At 42.2% G+C, this 10,705-nt stretch overlaps 1 protein-coding gene across 1 annotated transcript in view; it reads left to right on the forward strand.

The window, feature by feature from the left end:
• THBS4 (thrombospondin 4) overlaps window positions 1-10,705 on the forward strand; it is a 44,776-nt gene that overhangs the window by 5,664 nt on the left and 28,407 nt on the right. Inside the window, 3 exon segments of the mRNA XM_009327326.1 lie at window positions 3,873-4,076; window positions 8,420-8,667; window positions 9,719-9,824. Coding sequence (XP_009325601.1) covers window positions 3,873-4,076; window positions 8,420-8,667; window positions 9,719-9,824 — 558 coding nt within the window.

A 10,705-nucleotide genomic window follows, 5' to 3' on the forward strand; every position in this document is an offset into this window, starting at 1 on the left:
GCGCTCCATCAGCCAGCCCCCCTAAAATCGGCAAGAAGTGGTCTGGTTTTGTAGGGGTGCTGGTAGGTGTGTTGAACGTCTGAAGAGCATTTTTTCGGTTCCAAGTTCTCACAAATGAGAAGTGAATTGCTAAGCTATGAAAACTCGTCGGGAAAACTCTGCTTCATAAAGTGCGTAGGAAAACAGGTACCTTCTAAATCCAGCATTACTTTGGCAATATTATGCACGTAGTAAGTCAGGAGCCGCTTTATTTTAGAGCGTGCATAAACTGAGTGGTATCACTCTCCAGTAGCGGCTTGTGACTAGAACCAGGTCAGCTACTGAGTGCAGCAGTTAGTGTAACTTGGTACCACTCCAGGAGCCTTAAAGCTGCTCCTGGTTCTCTCTGTATTTTTAAACCCCTCCATTGTCTTATGAAATGTTTGACATTTTAATCAGTTATTCCTTAGTTAAGTGAAGCAGATCTAAAAGACAGCCAATCAGATTAATTCAGCTGCATTTCCAAAAGCCTTTATTAAGGTCCTTCTTGATGTAAAAACATTTCAGAAAATTGTCATATTGAGAAGTAGGGTGTTGCCATATTTTAAAAAACAGAGGTGGATTTCCAGCTTGTCAGGGGCAGCGGCCAGGGAAAGACCCCACTCAACGTGAAATTTTCACCTTCTTAGAGTCAGTCAGAAATCATTGCAGTGGGGTTAGGGTTTCACTCCAGGTGTCTAAGCCATCATTAATTGTCTTGAATGGTGCTGAACAGCTGTGGAGCAGTGTTTACATTTACGGTATTATGGTTAGCTGTGACTGGAGAAGAACATTGGAGGGTCTCAAAAAGCTGGTGTGACATGGCAGCAGAATTAAGAGAAAAAAACAGTCTTTTATTTTGAGCTCCGTCCTCTCCTGTGCCACTAATTTCATTCTTCCATGCCCCCTCCTCTTAGGGCTTCCCGTTATGTCTTTCAGCTCCCATCTGAAGAGCTAGCCTTGATGTTTTTGGGCAGATCTCCAAAGAGTGGTTTGCCACTGTCTCAAGGTGTAGCTGATCCCTTGTTAGCATTTTCATACGAGGGTGAGCAGCTCCCTTCTAAAAACCACAGAAAGCAGGCGGGGGAGAGAATTACCGGTCCATCTCACGAGTGGGCTCGGTTTAGCCCGGTGGGTATGCATGCTCATGCTCGGTGGCATGCCCGAGTACTCACTCTCACTGCACGGGTTGAAACCATCTGCTTGTGCCTTTCAGCTTTGGCAGTCCTTGTTTTCCAAGTCTGCCTTTCCAGGGAGAGGAACAGAAAGATGAGATTCTTCTAAAAATGAAATCTGAAATCCTTGTGGATCTTTTTTCTTGTTCCTTCCAAACAAGCAATTTTCTCCGTAAGGTCTAAGAGCTGTCTCTCTCTGCCAACTCTACTAAGGATGTAAAATGAGTTTTCATAACCCCATGGCTCTTCTGCTAGCCACTTTTGCTAGCATGTGTGTAATTTACGCTGAAGGATAGATCTGGTCATGTACTGTGTCTGCATGCTGGTCAGTGAGGATATCTGAAGAAAGGGTTCAATAACATTTTCTCAACCGGATCCTTCAGCACCATGTGCTTTATAGAACGCAACTACCAACCAATTTGAGCATTTGTTTAAATACGCAAATTTAAAAAATTTCAATAAATGTTTTCCATAAGGTTAGACAGATGTTTTCTAGCGTTTAGTCATTACTTTTATAATATTTCTCCTGTATTTTTAACTGTTTGACTCTAGCACAGATTAATTAGTCTCACAGGAATTGATATAAAATCATCCAATAGACCTAGAAGGACTGCACAAAATGTATAGCTATATTTTGTGCTGTCAAAGACTTAAGTACTGTATTGCGGTGCTCCGGCTGAGAAGACACAGCTGTATTTTATGAATGATTATTACCTGCAAAATGCTGTTGTACAGAGCAGTGTAGCATTTCAATCTCTTGCTTGGGCAATTGCTTTGCTCTCTGTGCACTAAATGTGAAATACCCAGCCTTTTGCCTCTGCTGTCTGGGTCACTGGTTTCAGTGGGAGCAGTGGTTTTCCTGGGATGCTGTAAATCTGAACTGAATGAAAGAGAAGTCCTTTGACCAGGTCCATCTCAGATATGTGTTTCTTAGTTGTTTGACAACAGTATTACAAGTGCATACAAATCAAGGGCCTGATTCTTTTTGTATTGTGTCCTGAAAACTCTCAGTACAGTCATGGGATCCTTGGACCCAATACAAGTGTAGACTTAAGCAATGATCTGTATTTCAATGATTTCATGAGATGAAGGCAAAAATCTCTTCATTCTTCTTTTTTGGAAATGACATCAGTGTCTACATGAATGGATGCTCCAGAATGAGCAATGGAAGCAGCACAAACCCTGGCTCTAATATAAGGGAACAGGGTTTCCCACATGGCTGTGGGTAGGTCTGTGTGCCCATGTGATTTCTCCTCTGAGCGCTCTTCAGTCTCCTGCTTGTAGTGTGTGGAAACTGGATCGGTAGGGTGGCCCCATCACCTTAGCCAATGACGACAGCTTTGAGGTTGTGCTGGGTAAAAAAGACTCATCTGCAAAGGTCCACAGTTTTTTGGCCTGGGAAGCTAAACTTAGTGGTACAGTCACGGGCTTGAATCGAGGTAAGGCGCAATGTGCTGTCATGTTCCTGGTGTTAGGGCTCTTCTCTGGTGGCAGCTCTACAGTATTGTGCTGGTGTGGGAGAAAAATGTGGCCCAGCTATGATAGGCCTATGGAGTGGCAGTGGTATACAGTGGCTAAATATGCCCTTATATTTAAATAACACTTGTGCATAGTCATTTATCAGACTTTACTGGAAAGGTATAATATAATATACCCACTTTAATAGCAGTGGGTTAAAATAGGAGATTATCAAGAAACCTAGTAGAATAGTTTATTGAGTTTGGAGACATGGATTTCGGAACATTGAGAAAAAACCCAGTTTGTTGTTTCATTGCCATGAGGGGGGCAGCTGACATATGTACAAGTGTAATGTTAGACTCTTTGCTGATGCATTGTGCAAGAATTAAAAGAAAAATTTGAAACAGCTTTTGCTATGCCTTCAGGATGAATTTTTTTGTTCGGCCTGTCTTTGTGCCAGAAGGGAAAGATGAGTGTTATTTATATAATACCTCTTCTGAGAAGTCAGTGAAGTGAGGAGGAGGTTATGAACATCATATTGCTTACCTGGCTTTTTAGCATTTTAATTGGTGCCCTGCAAATGCCATCAAAATGGCTTTTAGGATAAGTACACTGGAAACCTGTCTGAAAATTTTGATGCTGGATCCTCAGTCTAACTGAAATGTGAACACAAGCATCTGAATTTATGAAAGCAGGAATAGGTTAAGAAGCTTTCTTTTGAGGTGCATCCTCGGAAGAGAAGAATTTTAGAGATCTCTCTCAAAATATTTGAGTACCTCAATTTGAAGACTAGATATTTCTATGTTAGTAACTTATCAATAATTCCTTTTAAAAAAAAGTTGCTAAAAGATGATCAGTTGCAACAAAATCTATATGATATTTTGGTAGAATCATAGAATAGTTTTGGTTGGAAGGGGCCTTTAAAGATCATCTAGTCCAACCCCCTGGCCATGGGCAGGGACATCTTTCACTAGATCAGGTTGCTTAAGATGTCCCTGCCAATGCCAGGGGGGTTGGACTAGATGATCTTTAAAGATGATCTTCATATTGTCAATTTCTGTTTTTGTATTATTTATTTTAGGTAGGACAACTTGGGTTAATTTTAAAGTATCCATATGGAAATAGAGAAGAGTGTACAATCTTCAATGGGTGGCTTCAGACTACGTTCTTCGTTGGTCATTATTATATTTAAATTGCTGTTGAAACTTGCTTTTTTTTCAGTTTTTGATCTTCTTCCATATTCCAACAAGAGAGTGGTAACAAACTTCTTGCAACAAGCACTTGGTGATCCTGCGCTGAATGAAGTGTACTTGCTCTCAACGTTCAAACTGCAGCCGAAGAGCACAGCCACCATATTTGGCCTGTATTCGTCAGCTGACAACAGCAAGTATTTTGAATTTACAGTCATGGGACGGATGAATAAAGGTGAGTTGTTTGGAGTATGTAGGGGAAAACTAGTGTTGGATGCATAGTTATTGGTGTGCCACAGATGGATGTTGCAAACTGTGTGATTAACCTTTGTGTTTGAGTCATTCCTGTTGCATGCTGTCACCACTTAGGCCCCCCCCTCACAAGATGAAAGTGTTAGTTACATCCCTTCTCACTCCCCTTCTCTTTCCTTCCTCTCGCTGGATGCTGCTCCCTCCTGGCCAGGGGAAGCTGACCTGACAATCAGCTGGTATCTCTACTCTGCCATGGCGCTTGCTCTGAGCAATGCTGAGAAAGGAGGAAAAAAATGGAGTATGGAGAAAGGAGTCAATTTGTTTGCTCTTCTTCACACGCTTGCTCTTCCGTGCTCTCTCTCACTTTCACTCTCTTTCGCTCGCTCGCTCTCTTTCTCTCACTTGCTCCCCCCCTTCTTCTCTTCTTCTCCCTTTTTTCCTTCCTTTTTTCTTCCCTTCTTCTTCTTCTCCTTCTTTTCTTTCCTTTTTTCTTCCCTTCTTCTTTTCTTTCCTTTTTTCTTTTTCCCCGTGGGACAATCACTGGTTCTTATTACTCAGGAATGTGAGGGACACATGCACATGCCACCTCATGCATATGAAAGGCAGGTTCTTGTTCTGCTGACCCTGGAGGTTAGATGTGACTATGCAAGACAAACATTCCTAGCACTTACAGCATCTTTTAGGTGAATTAAAGTGTTTGTTCTCCGTTTATCGCAATTAGTTAATCAGGAGTCAGAGTAGGAACTTCAGCAGGCTTTTAGAAATGGAGAGCTTTCATCACGCTCTAGACCAGATCTAGGATATATTGCGATTTTAAGGTTCAGCAAAAAATTGTCAAATGATGTAAATTATTGTTGCTCCATTGACTTTACCACTGCTATGATAATTTGCTGCTGCAAATGTTGTAATTGGGCAGCTGAGCCCAATATACTGAGAAATTTCAGTTTATACATAGGAAAATTATTCTATATGCTGAAGAAAAGCACACCTTTTGCTTGGGAAATGTAGGGGAATGAGTTAGATAAAACATTGGTAGTTTTATCAGGTCTGCCAAAATCCTTCTGAGGTCAGGGAATAAGAACTTTTGTGCTATGTGTGTTTTGGGGGTGGGTAAGACGTGGGTCACACAGCCTTACCAAGTCAGTGTCATACAACTCTTAACACTGACTTACCTAACTGCTCAATAAATGATAGATCACACATACTTCCTCTCTCCCTCTCACACACACACACAATTACGTGTGTACATGTTATACATATATAGGAATGCATACATACAAATATGTCTCCATACATACAATTTTGAACGTATCAAACTCTTCTGCTGATTTTCAAGAATACCTGCGTGCCTGATGGTTACTGAGACGCTTTAACTAACAGATTTAAGAGGCTTTCTGGTGGAAGGTTACATGGCTTCTTTTGGTTTTGTCCTCAGTATGTTAGTGCTGTATTTGAGAAGTATCTGTGACAGGACAGTGGCATATAGCTAGGCAGCATGAGGAAACTTGTCCTGTCAGTGACCAGTGTTGAGTAGATGGGGGACATGTGTAACCTACCTGTTGTAAAGGACTGATCAAACAGAGAGAGGCTTTTCGTAGCAAGGCTGTTCCATGGAGGTGTCTTCACATCCTTATTACTTTAGTGCACCTTGTTTAAGGCATATGGCAGCGTGCGAGTAGTAGGCAGTGTTTTCACGTGTGATTTCTCTGAAGTGTCAAGTGTCCCATATGGCTACTTCATACAGTAAGTTAAATCGCATCCAGGAGATCATCACACGAACTGCAAGTATGGAGTGTGGGGGCTGTTTGTGATCCTCTCAAGACTGGAGAGGATCCTCTCAAGTCATCACTTAACTGGTGAGCCAATGTTGGTGTCTTAGCAAAACGCAGGGTCTAAATACCTATGGTTTTTGAAGGGTGCATATGTGCATAGTGCTTCCGCTGCATGGTATTTCCATTTATGCACCCAAGTCTAATCTAAGTAGCCCAAAGTAGGCCTTAGTTTTCCTTTAAAGTGCCACATTTGAGAGCTGTGTTCCAAATGGTTTGTTCATGTTCGCATTTTGTTGTGGTATACCTGATAGTAAAATGTTCATAACGCCTAAGTGTTTTTAAAGTGCGAGTCTGAATTACTGGGCAACTACTCAACTTGTTTTGGTTAGACCAATGTACTTTTCAGAGGCAAATAGCATCCATGGGTTTCTTATCCTTTTTGAATGATTCCTTTATGGAACAAACAGCAGTAAGTACACAAAAGTAATGTAACTTAATTCTGTGAAGCAGTTCCTATTTACTGGCAGGATTAGTAGTTTCATTGAAAATCTGTTTCATAAACAGTACAGGTGAGCCACTTACTCTCATAAATGTCAGTGTAGAATATCCTAGCAGCAAACATGTAACGCAGGGGCTTGGATGAGTTAAATCCTATGGAGGCAGAGGCTGTGGTCCAGCACAAAATCTCCCTTCAAAAGCCTACTCTAGTTTACCAGATGGGTATTTGGCTTTGGCTGAGGAAGGAATACTTTATCCTCCTTCCAAGCCAGTCTGCTCCTTGTCGTGAAACTATTCTGGCAGGGTACATTCTGGGCCCTGCCACCATCTCTCCTTCCTTTCTTTCTCTAGCTTACTGCTGTGTTTGGTCACTCTGAATGCAGGGCCCGGATCCGAAGACCTTTCATATGACCAGGCGTGCATAATATTCACATAAGTAAAATGCCTGCAACGTACTCTGTCATGCCAGATCTTTGAGTTTGCCAAGAAATGCTACCTTTTAGCAAGTTACTGGTGACCTCATGCACCTTTGCGGAAATCTCCGCTCTGGCAGTGTTTTGACATAGGCAGCAGTGAAAACATTCCTGATTTTGATCACAGCTGCTGAGACTTTAGCACTAGTGTAGATTTTAAAGATGGAGACATGCCCTGCCCTGCTCATGCTGGTATAAATCTGGATTCTTTTAATCATTAGACCGAGCAATTAGAAAAATAGTAGGGAACATGTACCCAGTAACTCAGAAGGTCACCAACAAACCGAGGTATCACAGCATTGAAGAGGGTACATTAGTAGTGGAAAGATGGAAATATAATTTGTTAAACGAATAGAAATGGGATGAGTCCAGTAGGTCTTATTAGCTCTGAAGCTAATAAGAGTTTTTCCCTCCACTATATCCAGAATTTTTAGTTGACCTCATGTTAATGTAGGTATTTCTTGAAGGTCAGAGTATTTGTGAGCTCTCACTTGATGCAACAGTAGCAGCACTCTGAACTTCAAACAGATGTTCACAAGAGCCAGCACTTAACTGTTTAGGTGCCCAGTGTCTGTGCAGCTTGACTCCTCAATGCACGTAACTGTTACGAAGAAATAAGGGACATGCAAGCAGGTGATCAGTGGGATCTTTGAAACAAGGTCTGTCTAATATTGTAGAGTAGTTATACGCTGTCTAGATACACTCAGCTCATTGCTTCTGCAGATATGTATTTGGAGAGCCAGGGAGAGATTTTGTGGAGAGAACTAGCTAGCTGGTCTAAGAGATTTAGCTTGCAGATCCTAGCTTACCGATCCAATTTCCTTAGGAAAGAGACATTTTTTCAGTATTACGCAGTGTGTAAATATTGTGTTTGTCTGCTGTTGTGTTTTTTGATGGTGCATTTTACTTCATAAAATGAGAATTTGTTTTGTAAATTATCAAGTAGGTGATTCACCAGTGCCTTAAAAAAGAGTTGAGAGGGGGCTTTGTCATCTTTAGGGGTGGAATAAGTCTTTTCTGCATTACATTTTGTTTTTACTTACTATTTGTTACAGAGAAATGCAGGTTATTGGGTTGGAATTATGCTTCCTTTGGTTTCTTTAATGATGCATTTGGATACACTGTCGGCTTCACTGAATGCAATATGCATCACTGAAATGGATTTTTCTAGTCGTACATTTCTGCTATAGAGTATTTCTAGATCTGTCAGAGATGTACTTGCCGAAATGCTGACTGCAGGCTGTCTGTTACACCCTTTACATTTACCGCTTGTATTTTAGCACGTTATGGCCTGTAAGGTGACATTGGTTATGCCAATTAGAGAGGCCTGGACAAAGCAGTGGAAAACACTGTGCAGGCAGCAATGCTTTACAAACGGGGAGTCACACAAGAGTACTGGTAATCCTGCTCTGAGAGTCAATGTCCCATTTATTATTACCATTTATATCTGCGTATGGGATGCATTTACAAAAGCCGACATGCGGAAAAATACCAGAGCAATTGCAGATTTCCACAGGATCTTCCTTGATCAGCCTTGGGTTATCTGCTACTCTTTGATAGTCCTTCTGTGTGTTTTGTACTAGTGGTGCTGCGCTATCTGAAGAGCGATGGGAGGTTGAATTCAGTGATCTTTAGCAACATCCAGCTGGCTGATGGGAAACCCCATGCTGTCATCTTGTGGCTGAGTGGCCTGCAGCAGGGATCAAGCACAATAGAGTTGTATCTGGACTGCCTGCAAGTAGGTGCTGTTCAGGACCTGCCAAAAGCATTTTCAGCGCTATCTCAGAGGTCGGCGGCAGTAGAGTTGCGCACTTTCCAGGAGAAGCCACAGGTGAGTGGGAAAACTGGGAGCAGGCTGAGAACTTAGAGGGATCACTAGGGATCCTCTGGGTCATTGAATCCAGACTTCAGCCCTTGCAGCAGCCAAGCTCTGTATGTACAATGGTGCTTCAGTAATACTTGAGTATTAACTTGTGAAATAAACGTCACTATAAGTTCCCTATGGAACAGGTGAAATCTTAGCTTCATTGAACCCAGTAATAGTTATGCTATTCATTTTAAACACAATTTTTAGCTTATTAAAAAAAAAAAAATTACTGCCTCCCTCCCTTCAGTCTAGGTGTTTCTTGGGGACTGGAATTTTTGCAAGGACTTAGCTGATGCAGTAAGGGCAGCTCTTCATCAGCTTCTTACAGCTGTTCAGTATAAGCAACGCTTGGCTGTGTATGAGGCTTTCCTCTTCATGATAAGCCACAGGGACTAAAAAGACAAAAGAAGGGGGGGACTCACATGCTGCAAAAGTCCAACCCCCATCTGTTTGACTACAGTAGATTTTCTTCCTCTGTCTGCCAACCAGGGGTTGGCATAGCTTCCTGTCATCTCCGTATCAGCAGGCTGAGGTAAACAGTATCTTCCACATGCATCTTCCATCATCGTTAATCCAAAATATGCCTTAGAAGGTGCAAAGGCATTCTGCCCCCAGGGTTGCCCCCTTGCTTTGTTTCACTGCAGGCTTGAAAATGAGCCTGTTTATATGGAGAATCACTAAGGTGCCCACATGCCTGACATCAATGGAAACCTGTTTGAGAAGCAGGAAAAAAGACTGCTTTGGATTCAGTTCAACAACAACAAAAAAATCATTCTTCTATGCTACAGATATAAAAATATAAAACCACAGCTATGTGAAAATCTGCAAGGCAAAGATTAGAGATTGTAATACAGCTCAGATGGTGATGGGTGGTCCTGAAGGGGACGGTGTAGGAGCCCTGCATGCTTAGGAAATGGACAACCTCTCTAAAAAAATAATTTACTTTGTCTGATATTTCACATATTTTTCCATTGTTGTACCAGAATTGTGAGCTCTGTCTTTCTTGTGAGTCCAGGATACGCTAGATGAGCTGAAGCTGGTAACTGGAGGAACACTTGCCCAAGTGGGGAACCTGCAGGATTGTTTTCTTCAGCAAATTGAACCTGTTCCGCAGTACACTGGTAAGGCCTGCAACCAGGAGTTAAAATTGTTCCTTAGGATACCAGTGCAAAGAAGCTAATGTGATGAATATCAAAAATGTGGAGAAGCTCTATAGACAAGTTGACTGAATTACAGCCATGGTAATTTCCTGTAAATGTTTTAGAAATAGCTCAGTTTAGAGAGAAAACAGTCACTGCTGCTGGTGATAAAGCAGTGAGTTGTTGTCCTAATGAAGGAGGAGACTGTAATGATTAAAAGAGGCTTTTTAGCCTAATTTGGAAGACAAACTTTTGTGATCATGATCTGTTTGTGTCAGCTTAATATTTTAAGTACTCAAATTGCAGACAGGAAGTAGTCCTAAACGTGATACACTGCTACGGGCTTTATGAAAATAGATAGAGTAGAAAGACCTGTCAATGTACTTACCTACATGGCCAGTATTCATCTTCTGTTGATCGCTGGAGTGTCCCAGAGAGGAGAGGAACAAGGCGTGAAGAAGGACACAGGAGACTGCAGAGCGTGTTGGTGCTATGGATACAGAGCCTGCGGGTCTGTGCAGGAAAAGCCATTGCAAGGCAGCCACTAGTCCTGTTGCAAGTTAGCCGAGGCTTTTGTCACCTTCTGGACTGGAAATCTAATCCAAAACCAATTCCTTTTCTGTCTGTGCTGAGCGTTGTGGAGACTGAGCTGGGAACAGGGAGGAAAGGAAGGAGCTGAGGCTACTGGGATTCCTGCAGGTCCCCAGGAACTAGGGGTGCTAATCCCCTGTGACGGGCAAGGGTGCTCTCTAACCTCTCTACACAGCAAACCTGGGCTAGACTGCTCCATTTGTACCTCTTCCTAGTCCCTGTCGGTCTGCCTTTCTGCTGTGGGTGTGAGGGAGAAGAATGGGTTCACACCA

This window comes from Pygoscelis adeliae, unplaced genomic scaffold (assembly GCF_000699105.1).
Source record: "Pygoscelis adeliae isolate BGI_AS28 unplaced genomic scaffold, ASM69910v1 Scaffold26, whole genome shotgun sequence".
Lineage (NCBI taxonomy): Eukaryota > Metazoa > Chordata > Aves > Sphenisciformes > Spheniscidae > Pygoscelis > Pygoscelis adeliae.